The sequence below is a fragment of the Pyrus communis genome, chromosome 7 (genome assembly GCF_041283825.1).
Source record: "Pyrus communis isolate YQ-2024b chromosome 7, ASM4128382v1, whole genome shotgun sequence".
In the NCBI taxonomy this organism is placed as follows: domain Eukaryota; kingdom Viridiplantae; phylum Streptophyta; class Magnoliopsida; order Rosales; family Rosaceae; genus Pyrus; species Pyrus communis.
The window spans coordinates 23,519,423-23,543,991 of record NC_142571.1 but is presented as its reverse complement, the minus strand read 5'-3'; the positions used below and the strand labels follow the sequence as shown (position 1 = coordinate 23,543,991).

At 36.2% G+C, this 24,569-nt stretch overlaps 4 protein-coding genes across 6 annotated transcripts; 2 read left to right on the top strand and 2 right to left on the bottom strand.

Moving 5' to 3' along the window:
* Positions 1-474: 474 nt before the first annotated feature.
* Positions 475-3,708, bottom strand: LOC137734716 (CDP-diacylglycerol--glycerol-3-phosphate 3-phosphatidyltransferase 2). The gene is made up of 7 exons (XM_068473983.2): positions 2,858-3,708; positions 2,351-2,448; positions 2,192-2,242; positions 1,931-2,044; positions 1,275-1,331; positions 1,068-1,153; positions 475-960 (listed from the first exon to the last, which is right to left on the bottom strand). The coding sequence occupies exons 1-7, from the start codon at positions 3,441-3,443 to the stop codon at positions 840-842; spliced, it is 1,113 nt and encodes a 370-aa protein (XP_068330084.1). The 5' UTR covers positions 3,444-3,708; the 3' UTR covers positions 475-839.
* A 4,766-nt stretch (positions 3,709-8,474) lies between these two features.
* On the top strand, positions 8,475-15,683 carry LOC137735117 (uncharacterized). Of its 2 annotated transcripts, none has more exons than XR_015964058.1 (18): positions 8,475-8,700; positions 9,256-9,325; positions 9,631-10,251; positions 10,339-10,524; positions 10,636-10,749; positions 11,356-11,414; positions 11,636-11,702; positions 11,795-11,846; positions 11,938-12,030; positions 12,126-12,209; positions 12,343-12,761; positions 13,076-13,137; positions 13,359-13,688; positions 14,252-14,332; positions 14,430-14,531; positions 14,729-14,850; positions 15,028-15,139; positions 15,285-15,683. XR_015964058.1 is itself a non-coding variant. In XM_068474493.2 (18 exons), the coding sequence occupies exons 1-18, from the start codon at positions 8,645-8,647 to the stop codon at positions 15,402-15,404; spliced, it is 2,490 nt and encodes an 829-aa protein (XP_068330594.1). In that variant the 5' UTR covers positions 8,475-8,644; the 3' UTR covers positions 15,405-15,683. The 2 variants fall into 2 exon arrangements, 1 of the variants encoding a protein (XP_068330594.1); XM_068474493.2 differs by having other exon boundaries at positions 13,619-13,688.
* A 417-nt stretch (positions 15,684-16,100) lies between these two features.
* Positions 16,101-19,449, bottom strand: LOC137735022 (putative serine/threonine-protein kinase PBL7). The gene is made up of 5 exons (XM_068474379.2): positions 19,272-19,449; positions 18,320-18,510; positions 17,685-17,874; positions 16,989-17,380; positions 16,101-16,758 (listed from the first exon to the last, which is right to left on the bottom strand). Exons 1-5 carry the CDS (start codon positions 19,369-19,371, stop codon positions 16,471-16,473), a joined length of 1,161 nt encoding a protein of 386 aa, XP_068330480.1. The 5' UTR covers positions 19,372-19,449; the 3' UTR covers positions 16,101-16,470.
* A 1,632-nt stretch (positions 19,450-21,081) lies between these two features.
* LOC137735573 (elongator complex protein 6) lies at positions 21,082-23,219 on the top strand. 2 transcript variants are annotated; one of them, XM_088696610.1, is made up of 5 exons: positions 21,082-21,390; positions 21,591-21,660; positions 22,061-22,257; positions 22,354-22,500; positions 22,897-23,033. In XM_088696610.1, exons 1-5 carry the CDS (start codon positions 21,175-21,177, stop codon positions 22,903-22,905), a joined length of 639 nt encoding a protein of 212 aa, XP_088552736.1. In that variant the 5' UTR covers positions 21,082-21,174; the 3' UTR covers positions 22,906-23,033. The 2 variants fall into 2 exon arrangements, with proteins under 2 accessions (XP_088552736.1, XP_068331103.1); XM_068475002.2 differs by having other exon boundaries at positions 21,084-21,390; positions 22,931-23,219.
* The last annotated feature ends 1,350 nt before the right edge of the window (positions 23,220-24,569 follow it).

The following is a 24,569-nucleotide window of genomic DNA, read 5'->3' as shown; positions in this document are numbered from 1 at the left end:
TCATTTCTTGTATAATAAGTCAGCTGAATTGGTACTTTCCTAGTCTTTTACAACAAAAATAACCTTTGCACTTCAATTGCTGGGGGCATGTCTCAAAACTATCTTAGGCTTGTTTGGAATTTGCTTCTGGAAGGGCTAAAAGTGCTTCAAGTCAGTCATAGAAGTGTTTTCTAAAGAAGCGCCTATTAGATGGTTTTTCAAGAAGCACTTTAAAGTGGCTTTACATGAAGCACTTACATTTTTTAACAAAACACTTCGAACAATAGCAATTAAGAACATAAACACTTTATAAACACTTTAAGAAAGCTGCTTTATTTAAACCTGGATACTTTTGTTTACACTTTCTAAAATCAACAAACATATAAACCTTCTCCAACACCAAACCGCAGAAGCAACTTATTAACGCTACATCATCCATCCTAACCTCGCTTCAAAGAACCAGAATATTCCCGAATCAGTGAACAGGTAAAAATATTGAAAAACCGCCTTAAATACGATATGTAATGAGGAAATTTTGTTTCAACATCTCTATCCAGGTATTATCCCAACAAAATTAGATCAACCTGACATGACATCGGTGAGAATATAAAGTTGCCGAGGGCAGTAACTAGCCAAAATTAGACTACCCACCCAAAATATTAAAGCAAATTTTACTCAATACTGCAGGATTTTAGCAATAATGTGTTATCCCCTCCATCGATTATCAGCATCATGCTCCGTGTGAGATTGATCATTTCTGGGTTCATGTACAGAGCACTGACAATTACCTCTTTGCATTTGAAAGGGTCACTTGATCGAGAAGTATGTATATGAGTGAACACAGAGCAGTTGCACGCACACTACCTCAGCAGTACTTTCCATATCTTGCTCATATACACGATCAAAGACCACACAGCAAGCCCCGCTGAAACATAAAGCAAAAAAACACCAGAAGCTACGATAACATCTGGTCTTCCAAGACTGCACAAGTTGAACAAATTGGGGTCAGAAACTAAATTAATAAACTCTTTCAACTGTATTGGCTGAAGAAGAATAGCTGAAAAATCCAATAAAAAAAGACGATGCACCTGTTGTCTCGGGTTGCCAAGAGGATAGTCAGCGCTATCATCTGTGTGGCTGTTTTCCACTTTCCCAAGTTACTTACAGCTACAGCCTGAGAATATTTATCATTTGAATGAAAACTTATTTTACGATCAAGTTACAGCCGATATCTTCTATCGGTTCTGAATTGAGAAGGCAGTTGTTTGGAGGTATCATGGGGAAGGAAAACAAACCTCTAAAAGTTTAGTGTTCTGAGAAGCAGCCCATTCTCTGACTGCTGACATGGTTATCTAAAAATATGACGCAAAAGTGATTAGTGAGACAGTGGTATCAACACTAGGCATCCATAAAAGTACAGGATAAAATAATTGCATAACAAAAACGTTGGGTGGGGGAAGAGAGAGTAGTTGATAAGACAAGTACTCATTTGAGCAAATATAGGTTAAAAGGATTTGTTCATTGAGCCCAAAGCAGTAGAAGTTGGGAACTCACAACGCAGAATATGCACATCCATGCACAAAAAACGAATAAAAGGGGCACACTCAACCTAACATGGATGAAAAAAAACATGCCAATGTATTTGCAAATTGTAATTCAGCTGCTGTCTATATACGTGATATATGAACCCCAACATCTTTAGGAAGAGACCTTGTGCTTTCTACATGCAAGATCATGCCCAAACATTTTCACGTTAAATACAATCACACTTCATTTTTCTACTAACTATAACTTCCTAGTGAAAATACAATCAAATTTAATTTTGACAATTACTAATACACTAGTGAAATATTTTATTGGCCCACCAATACAAGACATACAAGAAAGCAAGCCCTAAATCGTTTAATTAATAACTAAGGAAATAGAGAAGACAGATGGAACAATATCATACCTCTCTACCAATTATGGCAATTGAAGGAACGACAAACAGCCATGGAACTTGCCCAAACATGGCAACGTCCAAAGGCCTAGAACACAATAAAACCAGTGTCGCTGCAACCATGAGCTGCATTCAGCAGGAATGACAATCAATTTAGAACTCTAGAACAGTTTTAGAGAAGAATTATAATAACCAAAGCACTCCTTTTTATTTTGATAAGCTGAAAGTGACAATAGAAGTGTTTAATTTTAACTTTAGTATGGAAGACAATACCTTATCAGCCACCGGATCCAAAAATGCACCAAAAGCAGATCCTAATTTCATCTGAAACACAAATAAACTCTTATAAAGTCAATAAACTTAACACGGATGAACAACCTCAAGCAATAAAATTCCCAAAATCAATTGAAAAGATAAAGAAAATAAGTTAACCTTCCGAGCAATATACCCATCGAGCCAATCAGTAATTGCTGCAGCAATGAAAATACTTGTTGTGGTAGTTGTTCCCCACCAACTATCGACATAGAAAGCTAGGCCAATGGAAGGGAAAAAACCAATGTTAGCCGAATCAAATGCAAAGGCATCATGCTTCCAAAAACAAAATCTGCAGAAACCGAAAATGCATACAAAACCAGATGTTTAAACATCTCAATTGCCAAAATATGACCACTCCAATTGTATTGGAGCTCCAACAGTGACATCAATGTCAAAAAGCAAACAAAACCCACATGGATAATTAAAAAAAATTGGCAAAATACAACATCCAAATCAACATCATTGCCAAAACATGAGTGCTCCAATTGCATTGGAACTCCCAAGAGAGACACCAACGCCCAAAAAAAAAAAAAAAATTACCCAGGCAACCTAAAATTTAGCTAGTTACACAATTGCAATCAATACAATTTGCAACGAAAACGAAAGATCAATCGAAAGTCATACTGCTAATGAGAACCGGCACGGCGGCGACGCGGCCGAGAGTTAGAATGGTGGGCAAGGTGAGGAATTTGGAGGAGGATTGGGATTGCTGCTGCTGTTGTTTTTGTTGATGTGTCAGAGGAGAAAGCAATTCGTCTTGGTTCGGGTACAATTGGCTGTCGTACCAATCGGTGCCCTTATGATTCTCCGAACCCATGTCGGCCATAAGACCACCAACACCACCTGGGCCGGACTCGGAGCCGGACCTACCAGAGGACTCTCCGCGATCTTCGAAGGAACCGCCACTAGCGTTGCTGCGGCTGCGGGAGGAGGAGGAGGCGGAGAAGCATTTAGGGAATCTGGGGGCTAGGTTTGGGGGAAGAGGGAGAATTGGGGGCGGGAGGGGTGCACAGGGGGTTATCCTGCACCCGGAGTATTTACGCGTGTGCGTTAATGCCTCGATGAAGTTTTTACCAATTGGGGGTGGAGAGGGACAGGAGGAGGACGGGGTGGAGGTGGAGGAGAAGATGGAATTGAAGAGAATTTGGTAGGGCTTTTTGGGGTATATACAGGAGGCTGCTGTGGTCATTTTGAGCACCAGGGGTGACATGGCTGCCAACCAAAGTACCAAACCGACTTCTACAAAAAGTGCTTTTTAAGTTTCAGCAGGACTCTCTCTTTCTCAGGGGAAACGGTTATAAAAACCAACGCAACTAAAAGCCGGTGAGCTCTGCGTTTGCTTATTTTAGCAGCTCTATTTCTTCTTCTGCTTCTGCTGATGATTTTATTCCGTTTGGGAGGACGGAAGTTCGGTTGCTTTGGTTTTGGATGGACATTTCCACAACGAATTTTCCCATGATTCCATTCCACTTGTTAGTCCTTTATTGTTTTCTAATAAAATAATAAAAAAATAAAAAAGAGAGAGCCATGTTGGAATTTTATTTTTTTTTGGGGTAAAAAAAAGTTTTTCGCTCATTTCCTTTGCACTTTCAATTTTGAATTTGTCTACGGTACTTACATGTATTTAATATAATTATTATTTTAATATTAAAATGATCATGCTATTATAATTTATATACATATATTCCACATGGATCATGTCTGAGGGATTTTTTTTTCCTGAAAGATCATATAAACTTATACACATTTTCAATTTGTCGTATGAACTAAAGTTTTAAGCGATTTGTCATATTAACTTTCTTAAATTGTTAATTAGTCATCTCACCCTAACTCTGTTATTTTTCATTCAAAATAAGTCACATGATTTGCGTTTAGGATTATTTTGGACATTTAAATATAAAGAATATCATCCAACTTTACCATACATTGGAGGGTCCCCAATGATTATATTTTTTAGTCATCGTCACTTCGAAACACATCGAATCGAGTGGGTGTCGTTCCTCTCTTTCGAACGAAAAATCCTTGTATACGTTATACTAGATCAACCATTTTTTTGTATCTTTTGAGAAACCCTATAATTATTTATGGGGAGTAAAATGTTGAAATGTCCGGAATAACCTTGAACGTAAGTCATGACTTATTTTGTATGCAAAACTTTACGTAGCTAGGGTGAGATGACAAATTAATGACTTCGAAAAGTTGGTATGACAATTTGCTTGAAGTTTTAGTTCATATGACAAATTGAAAAAGTGTATAAGTTCATATGACATAGACTTTGTGCTTCACTCCATTGTTTTATAGATATAATTATTCCTTAATTACAAATAGTGGATAGTCACGGTGATTAACGCATTCCTCTTCAAACTATTGCATTCCGGTTCAAAACATCCCCATACTCTTGGTTTAGATTTGTAATAAAAAATATTCCTTAATAAAAGTTGATATTGTTTTAATGTTTTTAGCTATTTTTCTTAAAGGAAATTGTTATTGGCACTCCAAAAATCTCATTCTACACTCCAAACTTTCTATATTTGGAAACAAAAATACGCTTGTGAGGAGTGTAGAATGAAATTTTTGTAGTGTCAATAACACTTCCATTTTTAAAAATGAAGGTATATATCTAAAAATATTAAAAACACAGATGTTCGGTTCCATCTTAGCTCATTGGGCCCCCCAAATCCCACTCATCTTGATTTTTAAAGCCCAATAGTTGTTGATCCTCTAACAAGAGAAAATTTAAATGATTAATAGCTTGATTGGATGTGCTTTTAAAATGACTGAAAGCGATTTTAGAAAAAATATTTTTGGGTTTCAAAAACACTTTAACTGCTTTTTAAGGATTTACTTGCATCTTTACTAATGATTGATTTTAAAAACATTTTTACCAAAAACTCTTTCAGTCCTTTCAAAAGCACATCCAAACGAGCTTTAACTTTAGGGAGGTGCTACCGGTATATTCTTTTTTATTTTGTTACACACATCTTTTAATTTTTACAGTCGATTAGAGGATAAAAATTAATAAGGGCATGAAAGATAAAAAGAGGTGTATAGATAATACTCCCGCAATTTAATTATCTTAAAAATATAATATTCTTCCACTATCATTTTAATCAAAAACGAGAAAATCTGATTCTATTCAGTGAGGATAAAAATTTCAAAGGCTATATTTGGTTTGGGGGACAGTGTTGCCTTATTTTTTTTTCATGGGAAAATAGGAGGAAAGTGAAGCCTCTATACTTATTACACTTTATATACTACATTTGTATCCTATCTCTAATAAATATAGTGTTATTACTTATTAGTAAGACGAGATTGTGACCAGCAACCGTCATTCATAGCATGGACAACAGAGGATCGTCACAGTAGTTAATATTCTATAATTAAAGAGAGGTGATATATACACGGTATGCAAAATGTAGTAAGAGTATGACATGATGCCAATATATTTCTCCCAATACAGTTTGACACAGTTGCTAATCTTAAGCCTTAAACACAGTTCATGTTTCGGTTAAGGGTCGATGTATGGACACCTCCATCATAACAGAATTTGATTAAGTTAGCTTCATTTGAAAGCAGAATAAATATTTAATTTCGCCTGGACTTTAAGCTTTATTAGAAAATAAATAAACAGATTTTCAGCTGGTTTTTGGTTGAAAACGGAACTCAAACAAAATCAAGCAACTATCAGTCGGACATGTCAAGGCTCAAGCCGATCTTCACAAACAAAATTATTCAAACAAAATTTAGAACTACTCCTACATGCGCTTAGCACCAATTTATATTTGACTGTCATACTTATTCCTGCTTAGTTGATTGACGGAAAACTTTTTAATCAAATTTAATGGTCAAATACGTGTTAATACTATATAGTTGTTAGTACTCCAAAAACCAACAGGATCCTCTCCGGATCCTTTTGGTGAAGATATTGTGGATCCGTGAATTGTGCGGTCAGTTTTTGTCAGGTATTGTTTGTATTTATTTTAAATAAAAATATTTAAAATAATTTATGACCTTACAATGTACGATGAAAGGACACGATTCACGATAAACGAACATAATTTATAGATCTCTGCAATCCTCACAAAGAGGATCCGAATTCCTCCCAGAAGTGATGAAAACTGGTTACTTCAAGATCATTGGAGTAGTTGCAAAAATATTACTACAACAAATATCTACATAAGAACAAAATGTTTCAAATTTCAGAGGTCCATGCATAAAGGGAACTCAATTTGTTGTCTTGCACCGACACAAACTCTGTTGATCAAATCAAAATAATAAGGGAAGTTTGGCATTTACGAGAAAAAGGTCCGTTAGACAGAAGGCTCACCTGCCGACAGGAGAAGCACACAGCCTCGCCAGTTAACTGAGTTAAAAATTTAAATCAAATTAATTACAAAAATCAAACAATTACACCCACTTTGCTAAATTGTGAGTGAGGTAAATAAATTAAGCCCTCAGATCCCTCAGATCCCTTTTTTGTAAAGGCAAAAAAGGGTAAATTTTGTTTTCGAGGAACAAAGGTAAAACTTTAGTTGAGATGCATACGCTACTCACATTGCATATGGATACGAAGTGCGAATGATGATATTGGGCCTCCATGTTTGGCGCCTTGGTGGTTTACTCATATTGTGCGCACCAATAATTTTTTTTTTTTTTTTTTTTACTTTTTTTTTTTTCATCTGACCCAAACGAAAAGGAAATAAGAGATTACTAGTTTTTGTTTGAGAATAAATTATTTAAGTTTCCACCACTCCGAATTATATGTGATGATGGTTGTGGCTACGATGGTGATGGAGGTGATGGAGGTGGCGTGGTGGAAATTGAAGGTGAAGTGGTGGAGTGGGGTGGATGATGTTATTTTTAAAACTAGTACGGTTATATTGCAAATTGAAAAATTATTATTAAAAACTTAGCTGAACTAACTCAGTTTTTCAGTGAAAAAAAAAAACACAATTAAATGGAATGAGTCTAAAGCTACAAGTCAACTAATTTGAAGAACCAATAAGGTAACAAAATAATTTTCCATTTTCTAAAACATGAACTTTTGAAACAAGGGAAACACATGGAATAATAAGGTAAGGGCTATCTCTAATGGAAATATGCAAAATTGAGATGTAAAAGTCACATTTGGATTACTCATTTACATTTTACGTTTTCAAGATTTGTAAATTTTAATTTAGTTTTACTGTAATGAGAGAGATGCAAATTTGTAATCTCATTTATCTTTTTCTCTTTAATTGGCTGGGTTTGCATCCAAAAAATGTAAAATTGCATTTTTATTTACGTTTTTAGGCCAAGATGAGTGTTTTACATCTCTCGAACTGAAGAGTTTTTCGGCCAACAAAAAATGTAAAATGCTCAGTTAAGGCATTTTGCACAATCCATTAGAGATGCTCTAAACAATCAAATTTCTTTACTGTTTCCTAGCATAACATCATACTTAATTTCTAGGATTAAATTTTTAAGAAAAACAAGAAAATTAGGTAAACAATTCAACACCATTTTCAAAACTGTTTTTAAACATTGATGTACATTAAAGAAGTGAATCCAATCATCCCAAATCCTTAATAAATTTATTCCTCTTTCTATTGAAGTCTTTAACCATGATGCTCCCACATTTACGTCAAGGTTTCAATAAATATTCTTTATTTTTTGAGTTATTTTTTTTTATATGATCGACATGTCAAATAACTTTATTGATCCACTCATGTTCTAACATGTGTATTTACATATGTATTCTCTCAAATGGTGAAAAACTTTTACTATACCACATATTCATGACATTATCAATCATGTTGTCCACACAATTTAACACATGGATTACTATACTAATGCAATGATGTTGACGACATTTGTGACGAAAAACAATTATATTTATGCATCGTGGTGTGCGTTTAATCTTCACCAATTTTTCTTTTTGTCATAACTAACTATTTAATTTTTTTAGACAAATAACTAACTATTTAATTCACTATTATAAAAATGCAATGGTGCCAACACACAAAAAAAAAAAGATTTATCAAATTTTTATTTCTCAATGAAAAGTCAAACCATTTCAATAAAAAATCCAACAAAAAAACCAACCATTTAGTAAAATAAAATTTGAATTTTCTATTTTACTCTTGCTTCCGCAGAAAATAAGATCGTCTCCCTCATCTCGAAGCGCGTGTTAGAGACATGGCGCACATATAATAAATGTGACGGCAATCTCGCCCCTCAGTGCATGTGCCCCTCTCTCTCTCTCTCTCTCTCTCTCTCTCTCTCTCTCTCTCTCTCCTCCCCACCTCTCTCTCTCTTTCTCTCTCTCTCCCACGCACGCACAGACGCTGAGTTGAAAATTCAGTTGCAGAAAATCCAGGGCCAGCCGCGGAGCCGAAACCCGATCTCTCCGCGCCGTCGGACCCGATCCAAATGAAATCCGCCACCAAAGTCTCGCTCAACCCGTTCGTCGCCTACGAGCACAAGAGGTAACGCTTCTTCTTCCGTGCTACCCCCTCCTTTCCCGCCACGCGTCCCCCTGGGTTTTTTGTAATCTTCATCATTTGCTTCCTTCGCGCTGAATTCGCAGAAATGAGTTGATTGTGATTTAAGATCCTAACCGTTGGATGTTGATTAGTGTGTGATTTGGTTGGATTTGTATGATTATATGACCGTGAATGTGCATTGAGGGGGTTGATTTTCGATTGTTTAGTGTGAAATGTGGTGTGATTTGTAGTATAATTTATTGCGACTGAGCTGAGGCAATGCCGAGTGCTCCGGGAACTAGAATTGTCGAGCCTGAGTCCGGGATCGAGACTCGAGGCGTAGCACATTCGTGCTCGGATTTTCTGGTGTTTTATGATTTGGATTGGAATGGTATTCATAATTGGGCTGTTTGCATTGCCATATGATTGTGAAGTGATTATTATGATCTTGTTATTGGAGCTGTTGTAATGTTTGAGGTTAGATAATTTTGTTGTTTGTAAAAGAAGATTTCTATATCGGTAGAGATTTCGAATGAACGGGCATTGGTGTTTGGACAGGGATGCTTATGGATTTGCTGTGAGACCTCAGCATGTACAACGATACCGAGAATATGCCAGTATCTACAAGGTTTTGTTCTTCTTTCGTTTTCTTCTATCTTAACATGTTTCGGTTTGGTTTCAATAAAGATTGATGGTCATGGAAAAGAGAACGAAAATCATATTTTACGATTTTGTTCTCTTAGTTTCTTGAACTCTTAAATGTTTAGCGAATAAAGTAAAAAGCATATGTTAGGCATTGCCCGCAAATACGTATTTAACAAAAATCACGAAAAAAAAATCAGTGTAGATGTAGATTCTAGCGTGTTCTAGAACATCATGAAAAATTATTTGTCCAAATGATGTTGTACTCTATGTAATATACTTGCGTTTCAGGAAGAAGAGGAGGAAAGATCAGAAAGGTGGAAGTCTTTCCTGGAACTACAAGCAGAGTCTACTGAATTGCCCGTTGATGGATTATCAAAGGGACAGGATAACCAGACCTCGCTTGTAGAAGCCTCAGAGAAAGAACTAGGCTCCAAATTGGAGAAGGGTGGTGATGACGATGATTTAAGTGCCCAGAAGACGGGTTCTGATTCTCCAACCAAAAACGATAATGACAAGGAGGAACTGGCAGATAACGACAAAAAAGCTCATGGGATTCAAATATGGAATGAGATTAGACCTTCCCTTCATGCCATTGAGAGTTTGATGAGTATTCGTGTAAAGAAGAAGAAGAGTATATCAAAGCATGAGCAGGACACAGGAACTGGGAAGCCACTTACTTCTATTGAAGAGGCTAGATCCCCAAAAGGAGCATCTGAGGAGGACTCTGAGGATGTGTTTTATGACGTGGAAAGGTCAGACCCAGTTCAAGATGTCCCTTCGAGTGACAGTCAGAGTGCGTCTGCAACCGGTGTTGCTTCTGACACGGTTGATTCTGAATCTTTATTTCCTTGGAAAGAAGAATTGGAGGTTCTTGTTCGTGGTGGAGTGCCAATGGCTCTCAGGGGAGAGGTGCATATCTATTTCTTTTATCTCTTTTTTATTTCACAAATTTCATTATAATGAGTAAACTTGATGATTGCTTACTTCAACTTTCAGCTTTGGCAAGCCTTTGTGGGTGTGAAGGCACGGCGTGTGGATAACTATTACCAGGATCTGCTAGCTTCTGAAACTAATGCTGGTAGTGATGTGGAAAAACATAGCTCGGAATTAGACAGTAATAGCAAATTGTCAGCAAGAGATCCTGTATCTGTACCTGAAAAATGGAAAGGGCAGATTGAGAAGGTTGTCCGCTACTTTATTTAAAAAGCTTCTGTCTTCAGTATGACTACACCTTTATTTAAAAAGAATAATCAAATGAAGTTGTTAACTTATTGGCAATGATCTTGTTTGCAGGATCTACCTCGAACATTTCCTGGTCACCCTGCTCTTGATGTAGATGGTAGAAATGCTTTGAGGCGTTTGCTTACCGCATATGCACGACACAATCCCACTGTTGGGTACTGTCAGGTAATTGGTTCCGGAACATGTTCTATGCTCAGGTAACTGCTAAGTTGTAAAGATACCATTACTGTAATTGGCTGTGAGATTTGAGGATGAAAATAGTAATTTTTTTTCCCAAGAACTGACACTTTTTGTGATTATTTATACAATTATACCGAGAATGTACTGCTCGTGAGTTTGATTTATGTATCTATGAATAACATCTTACGAATAGGTTATGTTTTTTTTATAAGTTTACAAGTTTATTGCAAAGGGAGTAGTTTTGATGAATACATGATCTGGCCGTTGTAGGCCTTAAAGGCTATAGTATTAATTTGTGATCCACATAGAACTTTAGCCATATATTGACTTCTAAATGTCTAGATTATTAGTCACATTAAGTCTGCATATTGCCGAGGGTTTTGGATGTGACTTAGATGGAGCTGTAACTGAACCCCTTCAATAATTTTGAGTGATTGTAATGCGTCAAATTAGCTTCTTGTGCTGCTCCTCTATAAACAATTTCAAATTTGTGTTTATTCGATCTTTTTAAATTTAGCCAATATTATCAATTATTTTCTTTGTTTCACGTCTAACCGACTTTAATGCTTGTTGGACTTAATTTACATGCAGGCCATGAATTTTTTTGCCGGCTTATTACTACTTCTCATGCCTGAAGAAAATGCCTTTTGGTAAGATCTGAAACTTGATTCACTGCTTGTTAACTTCCACATAAGGATAATCACCTTTATTTGTCACTACTTGACTTAATTTTGGAGGCCTAGCATGAAGAAAACAGAGATCAGTTTTGAAAGGAATAACAATTGTCCTTGAAATTTAGAAGTTTTTGTTGCCATTTGAAGTGATACACTTGTTTGGCTTTGTGTAATTACAAAATTGGAAAAACTTTCAGGGCTTTGATGGGACTCTTAGATGATTATTTTGATGGCTATTACTCAGAGGAAATGATAGAATCTCAGGTAAATTAACGAAACTGAGAAAACTATGTTGTTAATTTATAACTGCAGATGGTTGGCATTTAAACATGTTCTGAGGGTCTGTATTTTATCAGGTGGATCAGCTTGTTTTTGAGGAGTTGGTGCATGAGAGATTTCCTAAATTGGGTTTGTATATTATTATGTACACATTATATCTTCTCTTTGTTTGATATATTTGTTAGGTGATCACTTAATGTCACCTTTAATCACGTTGCAGTCAACCATCTAGATTACCTGGGAGTGCAGGTGGCATGGGTTACCGGACCATGGTTCCTTACCATTTTCATGAACATGCTTCCATGGGAAAGTGGTCAGGTTTTATATGTGTCTTTGTAATTAAAAGTAACATTTCTGTTATAGGTACTTCTTATAGCCTACCTCTAATATGATTGTTTTCTAATTCAGTTCTTCGAGTCTGGGACGTTCTTCTTTTTGAAGGGAACCGCGTGATGCTATTCAGGACAGCACTTGCTTTGATGGAGTTATATGGTACTGGGTAAATCAAATTTATTTTTCCTTTTATTTTTATTTTATTTTTTAATTTTATAAACATGAATGTAGTATTATGTGGCCTGTAGGCTTCTCTGGTTTATGAAACTTAATTTGGCTCAGTTACGTGTAGGCCCTGCGCTAGTTACTACCAAGGATGCTGGAGATGCAGTTACTCTTCTGCAATCACTTGCTGGCTCTACATTTGATAGCAGTCAACTGGTATTGACAGCTTGCATGGGTTACCAAAATGTAAATGAAACTAGATTACAAGAGTTGAGAAATAAACATCGGCCAGCTGTAATTGTCGCTATTGAAGAAAGATCGAAGGGACTTCGGGCTTGGAAAGATTCTCAGGGTCTAGCATCGAAGCTATATAATTTTAAGCAAGATCCTAAATCATTGATAATAGAGACAAAGAAAGCAGAGCGAAATACACAGACAAATGGTGATTTATCTCGTTCAGAGTCTGGGTTCTCTAATGCAGATGAAATTCTAATTAGCCTGACTGGAAATGGGGAAGTAGATTCTGTTCCAGATCCTCAAGAGCAGGTTGCTATTTTTTTTAAACCCCACCACACCCTCTTTACAATCTTCTTTTGTTTGGCATAGTAGTGTAGTGCATTTTGTTCTGCCATTTTTTCAGCTTATTTGTTTGACCTTTGTGCTGCTGATATCTACATCTTATGTCCATTGTTTAGACCTGTGTATGGGTTGTCACTTGATCTGCATTAAATACAAAAGAAAAGAACACATTCCTGCATAATTGTTGTGTTACTCATGTATTTCGTCTTTGTTCTTATAGTTTTTTTTGGCTATTTATTGAAATATTTTCCTCATAATCAAACTTTGAAATCTTTGTGCAGGTCGTATGGTTGAAGGTTGAATTATGCAAGCTGCTGGAGGAGAAAAGATCTGCTGAACTCAGGTTCATATTCTCTTTATCTTGTTAGTGGTTATTGTTTGTTTTTTCCTTGTAAAACCTATATTCACTAAACAGAATATTTCTTTTTGATATGTTGGATGCCAATATAAGATGTCCTCGATGCATTGGTTACATACTTTAAAAAATAGCTCATTTTAAGCCAAGTAAATTTCGATAATAATTCAGCTTAATAATTATTTCATAGTAGGTATTAATGTTTACAGTTCAAGGCCAACTAGGATTTGGGGGTCAAACACTATACTATCATTCATTGTAGTGTTCAAGGCCAACCAGGGTATGATGGTTTCCGCAAACACTACTATGACCATTCATTGTAAGCCTTCTAGAGACCATCTGGGAAGAGTTGTGAGTTGAGCTGTGTTGTCCTGCATTATGAACAACAGGAGTTGATGTTCTGTCTTTCCTACCGTTTATTATTATTGTGAAGTGATGTTGATATTCTGTCTTTCCTAACTTTTTTCAGAGCTGAGGAGTTGGAGACAGCATTGATGGAGATGGTCAAGCAAGATAATCGTCGGCAATTGAGTGCCAAGGTACATCCAGGAAACTTGTATACATGCCAGCTTTGTTCAATGAAAGAGATGGTTTTGTAGTTACTATTTCTTTTGTGAATCTGGCTTATTCACTGTGGATCATCATTTCTTGAAAGTGGATGTTTTTCTATTTAGCTTTTTGATTTTCATTCTGTTATTGTTAGTTTGTAGTATCTTCTTTATCATGCATGCTTTCTTTCCTTCATATTTGTTTATATCTTTTCTGGTAGTTTTGAATTTTGATCTCATGCGTGTAGATGTACTCTTGCAGTTTCTGTGTGGATGTAAATAGAACATGCTCGAACCCACTTTCCTTGGTGAATAATTTTGGATATGTTACTGCAGAACTTGTTTATTTCTTGCTATATCTAATATTAGGGAAACAAATCATTTTAATTATGAGGATGAAATTGAGTAGCTAATATGATCTCAAATCAGGTCTTTCGCTTACTCTAGCATCAACTACACATTTTTGTTTCTAGTGTGGAATTCCCGTTTATTTGTCCTTGTACTTGAAAAGTTACCAGTAAATATACTTCACACAGTCTCTCTTGCTATGTCAGGTTGAGCAATTAGAGCAAGAGGTTGCTGAACTTCGCCGAGCCCTTTCTGATAAGCAGGAACAGGAGAGTGTCATGCTCCAGGTTTTTTCTTGTCATCCTTTGTCCTTCGGAGTTCTGTTTTTTCCATACTGGTTCTGGGTTTGTGAGCAAAATTGAAAGATCACTTGCTATCTTACAGGTCTTAATGCGAGTAGAACAAGAGCAGAGACTAACAGAAGATGCCCGCAGATTTTCTGAGCAAGATGCAGAAGCACAGAGATATGCTGCTCAAGTGCTTCAGGTTGCATAGATAAACTATATACGACTTGTTCTCTAATGTAATAATGAAAAACTATTATGTTAGAACCACATGTATGATTTTAGTTTGCTAATTTAACGCATGTAGTTTTACCAAACTTTTCTCCGACAGCAGAGTGAAAAATTTTCTGGTCAATATTTTTTGTTCTTATTTTATATGTTGTAAACACATTCTTGCAGGAGAAGTATGAAGAGGCTGCTGCTGCGCTTGCGGAAATGGAGAAGAGAGCTGTTATGGCAGAATCTATGTTGGAGGCTACTTTGCAATACCAATCTGGTCAAATTAAAACACAATCTCCACGGTAACAGTCTGTGCAGTCTTATTTATTCATTGTTGAAAGTTACTCGATCACCTTTTATTATTATTGGTTTCGTTATGTCCACCTTGATTTAGTCCTTCCTTTATTTGTGGCGGAGATAATAAGAAAGTTTTTATAAATTTCGGTAGTTGGAAATTGAAGTAAAAGGTTGTTGTGCAGATCTGTATCTTCACCAGTACAAAGCAATCAAGAGCCGACACAAGAAATTCCTGCTAGAAGGATTAGTTTGCTAGGTCGACCATTTGGCCTTGGTTGGCGCGACCGGAACAAGGTTAGTTCTACTTGTACCCTTGAAATCTAACTTTTGTGTGACAAAAAGTGGGAGAATACGATTGATAGGTCTTTGGAGTTTGGACTAAGATCATTGGTATGTTTCCATACCATATGCGGTTAATATCACCTATTGAATGCACCAGGGAAAACCTGCTAACAGTGAGGAGCCAAATGATGGCAAATCGACCGGTGAAGGACAGAGCCCCACCGCAGAAGCAGAAGTAAAAGAGACGAATGGCGTTAAAGCGGAAGATAAAGAATAGGGCTCAGAGCAGAGTCCGTACTGATATATCCCTATAGATTTCGCTGCCCGATAGTAATACTCAAATGTGCAAAGCCTTGGTAGTATGCTATTCTGTGTCCGTCGGTCCAGGGAGCTATAGTTTTGGTTTCCTTTTTCGTCTGTAATTTTTTGATAGACAACCAATTTTATCGATTCATTGTTTGATTGTTCATTAATTAGTGGTAATAATAATGTAAGGGAGGAGGAAGAAAATGTAAAAAATATGGATATATCGTTTAGTGTATGATTTTTGTGTCAACGGGGTCCTTGTATTGTATCTATATGAATTTTCGATTTTAAAATGTTATTTAAACCCAACAATTTTCTCTTCCGACCCAACGTTCTTTGGGTACACTAACACCACACCAAGTCGGGTCATTTTTCTCTTTGCTTTTGAGTTTGTCGAGTGGTTTCTGTGATAGCCAGTAGAAACACTTCCACTCAAGGCTCAAAGCTTTTAGATGAATGAAGGGAAAGTGATTTCCGCACTCTCTTTTTTCTTTTTCGCCTGTGCACTTTCTTTGTTTAGCCCTTGGGTTTGATAAATAAATAAAAATCGAGGAATAGGAACAAAGCGAGGAGTACAGAAGGAGACAACGGAAGTGAAAATCACTACCCGTGAATGATACATGCACTTGCATAGGATGAGGCTATGCACGCACAAAATCTGTAAAAATTCTATCAAATAATTTGGATATATTTCTATGATTCTATAGGGAGGCCAGTTTATATATAGGCTCAAAAATCTCAATGCGTACATCAAAGAATCTTGTATAAGTCGACTGAAAGAAAGGGGCGGAGGAGGAAGCAATGAAAAACAGGAAAAGCGGGAGCGACCACTGCACCTGCTACCGGAGTGAGCAAAATTCCGATAATCAGGCACCATTACATTTACAGCCAACAAATTACTGAGCTCCAAACAACTGACTTTGAATCAAAACTAAAACCCCTTATGGAAAGGAAAAAAAAAAACCGAAAGCAACGCGATGCCTATAGTCGTGACAACAATCTCGCTCTCATCACAAGCTTCCGAAGATGAAACTGTATCATAAAGTCTTCCCTTGTGAACTTAAAACTTCCCTCCTAGACCTAGGAGTGGACGATGCGGTGTGAGAGCTGTGTGATTGCCGTGCTTCAGGATCATACTTTTGGGAAGCAAGGTAATTAAGGGCTGTGACCACATCTGCTATGACAGGTCGCATATTAGGGTGTTCCTGGACACACATTGCAGCAACGGCAAGAGCTTGATACATTCCCCTCACCGGATACTGACCTTGGAGCATTGGATCAGCAATCTGCCAAAATTTCCTCCGATCTCTAAACAAGGGGCGGGCCTGCGACAAAGAGTTTATGAGCAGAAAGTTCACAAGAGTTGAGACTGACATTTAGCAAGAACTAGATTGTCCTTCCTATTGTTGATTTCTCTCGTAAAATAGTGCAACTGTTACTTGCAAGTATTACCTCATACCAAACTCATTTGAGTGTTTCGAGCAACCCTCATACATTTCTATATAAGCAGAGAATAAAATGTACCAAAGCAAAGAAGAAGACACAACTCTCTTACCCATGTGACCAAATTGTGTTCCCCAGCAGCCCTGGAATTGTCAATTGCCTTTCTTCCGGTAATGATTTCCAGAAGAACAACCCCAAAGCTGTATACATCTGATTTCAATGTGAGCTGACCAGTCATTGCATATTCAGGGGCACAATATCCATAGGTTCCCATCACCCTAGTGGAAACATGAGTATTATCTCCCACAGGACCCAACTTTGCCAAGCCAAAATCCGATAGCTTAGGATGGTACCCTTCCCCAAGTAAAATGTTTGAGCATTTAAGATCACGATAAATAACAGGAGGGTTTGCTTTCACGTGCAAATGCTCCAAGCCTTTTGCAGCACCAGCAGCTATTTTCATTCTCGTGTTCCAGTCAAGATGTTTTCCATCTGGCGGTAGATCTGGCATATGGCGATAGATAAAATTAACAATGTTAAAAGATACCGAATAAAAGGTAGACAGAAAAAGAAAATGGGTGCTTAAGCACCGCACAATATGCCCTCTGACACATTGAACATGCCACAACATGGTAATAACTTGTGAGCTTGCAAGATTTCTATTTCTTAAATAGACCTAAAAATGTCAAATTGTACTGATTTCTATAGCATTGTATTGTTTCTATTGCAACATCCAGTTATATCATGTCATCATCCATTTATCAATAAGTACAGAAAGAGTATCTAATGCAGCTACTGTTGTATATACCGTGCAGATGGTCTTCCAAAGATCCCAATGGCATGTACTCGTATACCAAAAGCCTCTGATCCCCATCAGCACAATAGCCTACTAAGTTCACAAGATTGGGATGGTGAAGTAGGCTCAACATTAATACTTCGACGAGGAATTCCCTGTTCCCTTGAAGCCCATTGGAATCAAGTTGCTTTATGGCCACTACCTACACCAAAAGAAACGAGGTTCAGCTCTTACCACAAGCCAAGTATGTGAAGTCAAAGATACAAGACAGACAGAAAAAATCCCAATGACAGTAGATACAAGTACACCCCTGCAATGATAGAAGTGAATTGAACCTCATTAAATTGGAGATCACCCCAGATTTAGGCTTAGCGCCACACGTAAAATTTTCCAGTTTTACATCAAATGATATTCTTTCACCAAACAATATAGATTCAGTCATCTTTTGCAACATTCTACTTTATCAAAGCATAAATATGGAAGTTCATAGATGGAATAAGTTTTAATTTCTAAGACTTAAAATTTACAATGCCAGAAAGAAATACAGTTTAGGTGAGGTTGAGAATGGGAAACGAAAGGCATAAAGAAAAGGAAAAACAGGTAGTTCAATTTTTCATGGAGTTGATGGTCAAAGCTTTGGAAAGAACCTGATTCGTGCTCTCCAAGCGCCCCTTATAAACTTGACCAAAACCTCCTTCACCTAAAATACAATCTGCTCGAAAGTTCTTTGTTGCCACTGCCAATTCTCGAAATGTAAATGTATGTGCTGCAATGTGACCAGAGCCTCCGTCCTTAGAAGCCTCCTTTACAGACAGTCCTGAATTTTCCTTCAGTTTTTCTAAGTAAAAGAACAAATGGGAAGGATATGTAAACAACAATACATAAACAGTTCACTGTGTTATTAAATTCAAACTAATAATAAATTCAAACGAAACTACAATTACATAATAATCCAAAAAGTTCCTATTACCTAGTACCCTCATTGAGAGTTTTGAAAGAGACAAACGAGTAACTGAGTGAACTTATCATAAATTCATACTCTCTCTCTCTCTCTCTCTCTACAGTTTTTCTTCCTGATCAAAACATAAACATTTAAGCCATTTCTCTAACTCTAAAAAAAAATGATTTGATTAAACAAAATGGTTTGGCACAAAACCGAGCGCATTGGCGTTCTAGGATTCATACAGCTGACCCCACTAGCAGGATAAGGCTTTGTTGTTCTTCTTGATGTTTAAACAAAATGGTTACCAACATTAGAAAACCCAGTGCAGTCAAGAACACAACTTTATAGTAAAAAATTGAAAGTAACTCTTACCCAATAACAGTGAACGCTAAATACAAAAGTAAATCAAACCCAGAATGCCAAATACCACATGACAACAAACCTACATTATTCCCAACAATGTCAACATTCCAAAGGGATCGCATACATTAAGATTCAACCAATTACAAACATGGGATTCCTGAATTCATCAACAGTAAATCAATGCAGTAAAAAAAATGCACACAATTGGTTCACAAAGCTCAAATCTTCAAACATCGAAACAGTAAAAAATTCTGAAAAATAATGTCTTTAAAAAATGTTTCCAGAAATGTTACCTGAAATTGATGAGATCTGATCTTCTGGCTTGTTCTTCTTGATCTTCTTCTTCTTTGCAGCTTTACTGCTTAACTCGCCGGAACACAGGAACCAACTCATGGCTTCTCTTCCACCTCTTAGTGAGTTTTTTACCTTTGTATTGCTTGAGAGGCAGAGTTGGTTAAATTCTGACAGACCCTGTTCATTCCCACTATATACTTTTCATTCACGAAAACCCTTTTTTTGCAATGGTGTCCTTATAGTCTTTTGAAATTTGTATGGTGTCCCACAGAGTCTCTGTATTTCCATTGTTTTACTTTGACTTAGCTCAAGTGATCACTTTGCTCCAAAACTTGATAACATTTGACAACTATGAAGATTAAAATTATAATTCTAATGTGATCCACTGGCAAACTAAATTAGTGATTTATATATTTTTTTAAATGATGAAATATAATTAAATTTATTTGAAATGTTGAGAGATTTGGATTTGGGTGTATAGTTATGTCTACGCCTGCAACTAGATTAACAATTTAAACGATTGTCTTAAAAAAAATTGCTTCACAATCTTATATACAAAAATACATTTATACGTATCTTGGAATAAGTCAGTATTGAATTTGTAATTTACTATATTTGAACTTAAAATTTAGAACTCACAAGTGAAAAAAATTACCATTAAATTTTAATACTTAGTAGTTAACACCTCATGATTAAATATAAAAAAAACCCAATAATTGGCTTTCACTTGAGAGGAAAAAAAAAAAAAAAAGAAGTACAAAGGACAGCTAGATATGAATGGCAATATACTATTAAATAAAAAAATATATTGAAACAAAATTACAAAAATGCAGAATAATTTCAGTTTCAAAAACATCATTTTCAACATGACTTTAGCGGCAGGACCAATGCTTTGGAAGAGCAATTTTTAAGTTCAAACATGTCGTAATTTGAAAGGAATAATACTTAATCAAATTTACCTTTTAATTATAATTTGTGTATATGTATTTTATAAAAATTAGTAAGAAAAGGTGAAAATTATCGTCTTATGTTTCGTACAAGGGTAATGTTAGGGAGACAATCAATTTGAATCATGTTTTGTAAATCATATAACGCAATTGGTAATGATTGAATTATTACTTAAGTATTAATTAACTTGTTTATTTTCTATTGATTAGGTATTATCCGTTGCTTTTTGGACCATAAGATGGTGTTGGCTATCTAGGCAGCCGGTGAGCCCTACTATTTACCCACTTTTTTCATCATGATTCATGATTTGAATAATATAAAATTTGATATGTTAAGGACCGATGCTATTTGTAGATGTAAATTAGATTAGTTGGTTAATGAGTTAAGAGTATGAAGTTATTATTCCATTGGAATTTAGATTCCTATAACGTAAATTTGAGTAATTTTCCCTAAATCAATGTTAAGAGATGAATAAATTATAAATTTGTAATTGGAGTGGTACCGTAAGCAAAAAAAGATTAAGATAAGTTAAACAAACAATTGCGACACGTAATTTTTAGCTACTTGCACTTGAAAATGAATGTTTATGTGATTGAATACAATTGTATTGGCTAAATAAGATGTTTGAGTTTGAATCTTTTATTTTTCGGATTAACTTTTTGTTTTTATATTTATTTACTATTTCTCTTTTATAAAGGGAAGTGTTATTAACACTTCAAAAATCTCATTCTACGTGTATTTTTTTCTCAATATAAAAAGTTTAGAGTGTAAAATGAGATTTTTTAAATGTCAATAACAATTCACTTTATAAATTATAGGTTTATTTATTTTTTGCTAAAAAAAAAGCGCGGGTGAAATGGCTAGTCACTGTTTGAGAAGGCCTAAAACCGTTGAAATCACAAATTCAGAAACCCTAAACCCTAAAAGCTCAGTGCTTTGAAGGAAAAGACGAAGATGGATCAAGGAGGAGGCTTATTGGACGAAGCGCTAGGAAATCTCAGTCGCCGCGTTGTGCTCCTCGAAGACTGCGTCGACACCAGCGCCGCTTTCGTCCTCCACCACATTCTCAAGCGCTCTCTCTCTCAGCCTCCCCACTCCACCTCCAACGCCGTCGTTTTTGTCGCCTTCGCCCACCCCTTCTCTCACTACGATCGCATCCTCCGAAGACTTGTAACTCTCTCTCTCTCTCTGAAAAAGATTAAACTTTAGTTTTTATTTTTAATTAATAGTTCATAGTATCATGTTTAGCTGCTAATTTATGTGTTAATTTACTCTCTTTTTTGGTTAAAATTGATTAGTAATTGTTAAATTATTTTCCATTACATAATAAAAATGGGGTTTGTGAATTTCGGATGTGTTTTTTGAAACAGGGTTGCAATTTGGCTGCACAGAGGGACAATGATAGATTCTTTTTTCTTGACATGCTTATGGACTGCCCAGGTGAGAAAATCAGGTATAAAATGGTTTTTCTAAGTTTGCCGGCTCACCCCGGGTTACTCTTAATTACTAATTAATTTTCCACCCAATGCTATCCCCGAAATGTTCTTATCGATCTACATGTCCTGAGTAGCTAAAATTTAGTTAATGATCCTCATATAAGAGACCTGCTGGTACATAAAAATCTTCTTTATGTTGCTGTATCAATGTAGTTTGAAACAATGTAGGATTTACTGCAGGACTGATGTTAACCATTGTTCCATTTTCGGCTAATAAATCTTTGTTTTGTTAAGAGAAAAGTGTAAGAATGTTAGTATTGGTTATCAGAAATTGCTGAATTACCAGGTTTCCTTGTGTCATTGAATTCATGACAAGAAAATCATCTCATTCGATTGTGATGCAGACGAAGGAAAAAACAGTGATTGTGGACTAATGTCTTTGTATGGGAAAATCCAAAAGATTATAAGTGCCTTAGCTCAAGAGAACATCTGTGTCACTGTTATGATTGACGATATTTCCCTCATGGAGGTGGCTGCTAAGGGATCTACAAATCTTGTGCTAGACTTTCTGCATTACTGCCATACTTTAATATCAGAATTCGTAAGACATTGGTTGCAACCGTCTCAGTTTCCTAGCTTTTCATGCTTCCATTCCTTTTGTTCCGTTATTTATGTTATTTCCCTTTTCTTGTCTCAGGGATGTTCCTTAGTCATGCTCAATCACAAGGATATCTATTCAAGCACGGCAAAGCCTACCCTTATTTTACAAATGGAGTATCTAGCAGACATTCTGATAACGGCAGAACCGTTGGCCACTGGTTTAGCCTCAGATGTGCACGGGCAGGTATTTGCTAGAACAAATGTTAAGTCGCTCTTTATAGGGAGTTCTAGGAATTATATCCTATCACATCATTCTTGTTTGGTCCCCTCTTCTCATTTGTGGTTGCTTGCTTGGGTCTTTGGTTGTTCTGAAAACAGATAATTTGCTTAGCTTTGTTAACCATGTTATGCTCATATATATGATAGTTGCTTGTGTCATGGTCCTTTTTGTTGAGATCCTTGTTCTCTGATCTTCACAAACCGGTGTTAACAATTGAAAAATTGTGAGAACTATTTCCGTTTGTATTGCTTACTACCTTGCTGCTTGTGACTTGCTAGTTACGGTTGTAGTCTTCTATTACTTCACAAAAGGTTCATCCTAATAGTTATCGATAATACCTACACTGCTGCACGGATACAGGAGTTATGACCGTGATTGTTGTACTTGGTTGCAGTTGACAGTTGAGAACAGGGGGATTTATGATGGGCATGAGGGATCGAGAAACAAAGTGGCTAATTTTCAATTCAAAGTGAAGGAAATTAGTGTCGAATATTTCTATCCCGGTAGCAGGACTTGAGGACCATATATGCTTTGAGGAATTTCAAATTAAGGGTGGGTGAATATAGCAATTGAGGATCCTTTGGGATGGGGCAAAGTAGGGGTTGTACTACTGTGGAGACTCTTGTAGCGACATGAATGCTGGAATTCTAATATCATAATGAAAATGCTAGATTTCTTATAAATTTTTTGTTTGCATCTTGACTTGTACTGAAACCGAAATAAAAAGGTAGTGAATGTGACTCTTATCATTAACTAGCACATGCTTAGGGAGCAATAGATACTGTCTCTACCGAACTTCTTTGAGGATTTGCACATTGTTTTCCATTGCATTGTTGGTGAATGCTGTAGCGAGGCTGTTTGACTGACAATGTCGATAGTCAGTAGCGTTCAGTTAGGCACCGAGCCACCATCAGAGCCATCCAATGTGTTTCTCTATGCATGTTCGGAATCAAATGAATCTGCTTCTCTCCTATCATCAGGAACCAATTTTGTTTTATTTTTTATCTTTTCTATAACTGAAGGACAGTCGGATCCCAACATTTCTTTTTCATAAACAAATACAGTCGCAATGTGATTTGAATTTACCTTCTAATTTTGCGGAGATATCAGAACGTTGATGAGTTTGCCCCTCCCCATTTTACGTATAAGAAGGAGACATGATTAAAAGAGAAACATGCCAATTTTTTTTCTGAAATATCCCGAACTACTATAATTTGTTTTATAATCCTCTTAAATTCTAGTTTGATTACACACCTAGTTCACTATTTTGAGAAATGGGGATGATTGTAAATGAAATTCTGTTGCATTTTTTGTTTGTGGGGTTTCTTGATTCTCATATAAGAATTCAAAGTTAATGTTTTTCGTTTGCAAATTTGGATTTTGCATGTAATTTGTCTGCATAGTCTTCCTCTTCTCTCGTGCTCACTTGAATCAGGGGTGGGAGGGAGAATAAATAAGGATATTTTGGATAGAAAAACCTGATTCTGGAGGTTTTCTCGCAAAATCCAAATATTATATATTATTTGGTAATCTGATTTTGGAAAAATCAGGTATATTATTTTTTATTTTAGATGCGTCCCATATGTATTTTTATTTCTCAAAAGTTGGTAAACACATTTGGAATGATTACAGTTTTCAGTTATGATTTAATTCTTTTTACACTTACGTAAACACATCATAAAAGACAAAACACATTAGTCTTTGTAAGGTTGACGGTGGAAATTAATGGCGATGAGTGAGTTTGAAGTCGAACTCATTAAGTTCTTGACAACCAGCAAACTCGAGTCAAAAGGGAGAAGAAACATGAAAAGCAGCAAACTCGAGTCAAAAGAAGAAGAAACATGAAATAAATGAAAGGAGGTAAATGGAAACTTATGTCATTTTCATGATGCATTTTGCCGAACTAGTCAAACAAATTTTCCCAACGAACAATTTTAGTTCACTCTAATATCTCACACCACAATTTAGTCGGCGATGGGTCGATAAATTCAATTTCTCAGACATCTTTACTGCCATTATACTAAAAACTATCA

What these genes read in the sequence shown, in the direction of transcription:
- LOC137735117 (XM_068474493.2), top strand. Translation starts at nt 8,645, where the DNA reads ATGAAATCCGCCACCAAAGTCTCGCTCAACCCGTTCGTCGCCTACGAG. An exon ending in GTCGCCTACGAGCACAAGAG is followed by an intron (nt 8,701 to 9,255) that starts GTAACGCTTCTT and finishes GTGTTTGGACAG; the next exon opens with GGATGCTTATGGATTTGCTG. An exon ending in AATATGCCAGTATCTACAAG is followed by an intron (nt 9,326 to 9,630) that starts GTTTTGTTCTTC and finishes CTTGCGTTTCAG; the next exon opens with GAAGAAGAGGAGGAAAGATC.
- LOC137734716 (XM_068473983.2), bottom strand. Translation starts at nt 3,443, where the DNA reads ATGTCACCCCTGGTGCTCAAAATGACCACAGCAGCCTCCTGTATATAC. An exon ending in CGTGCCGGTTCTCATTAGCA is followed by an intron (nt 2,449 to 2,857) that starts GTATGACTTTCG and finishes CCATTGGCCTAG; the next exon opens with CTTTCTATGTCGATAGTTGG. An exon ending in TGGATCCGGTGGCTGATAAG is followed by an intron (nt 2,045 to 2,191) that starts GTATTGTCTTCC and finishes TGCTGAATGCAG; the next exon opens with CTCATGGTTGCAGCGACACT.
- LOC137735573 (XM_068475002.2), top strand. Translation starts at nt 21,175, where the DNA reads ATGGATCAAGGAGGAGGCTTATTGGACGAAGCGCTAGGAAATCTCAGT. An exon ending in ATCGCATCCTCCGAAGACTT is followed by an intron (nt 21,391 to 21,590) that starts GTAACTCTCTCT and finishes TTTTTGAAACAG; the next exon opens with GGTTGCAATTTGGCTGCACA. An exon ending in ATACTTTAATATCAGAATTC is followed by an intron (nt 22,258 to 22,353) that starts GTAAGACATTGG and finishes TTCTTGTCTCAG; the next exon opens with GGATGTTCCTTAGTCATGCT.
- LOC137735022 (XM_068474379.2), bottom strand. Translation starts at nt 19,371, where the DNA reads ATGAGTTGGTTCCTGTGTTCCGGCGAGTTAAGCAGTAAAGCTGCAAAG. An exon ending in TTTGGAAGACCATCTGCACG is followed by an intron (nt 17,381 to 17,684) that starts GTATATACAACA and finishes GCCATATGCCAG; the next exon opens with ATCTACCGCCAGATGGAAAA. An exon ending in AACACAATTTGGTCACATGG is followed by an intron (nt 16,759 to 16,988) that starts GTAAGAGAGTTG and finishes TCTTTGTCGCAG; the next exon opens with GCCCGCCCCTTGTTTAGAGA.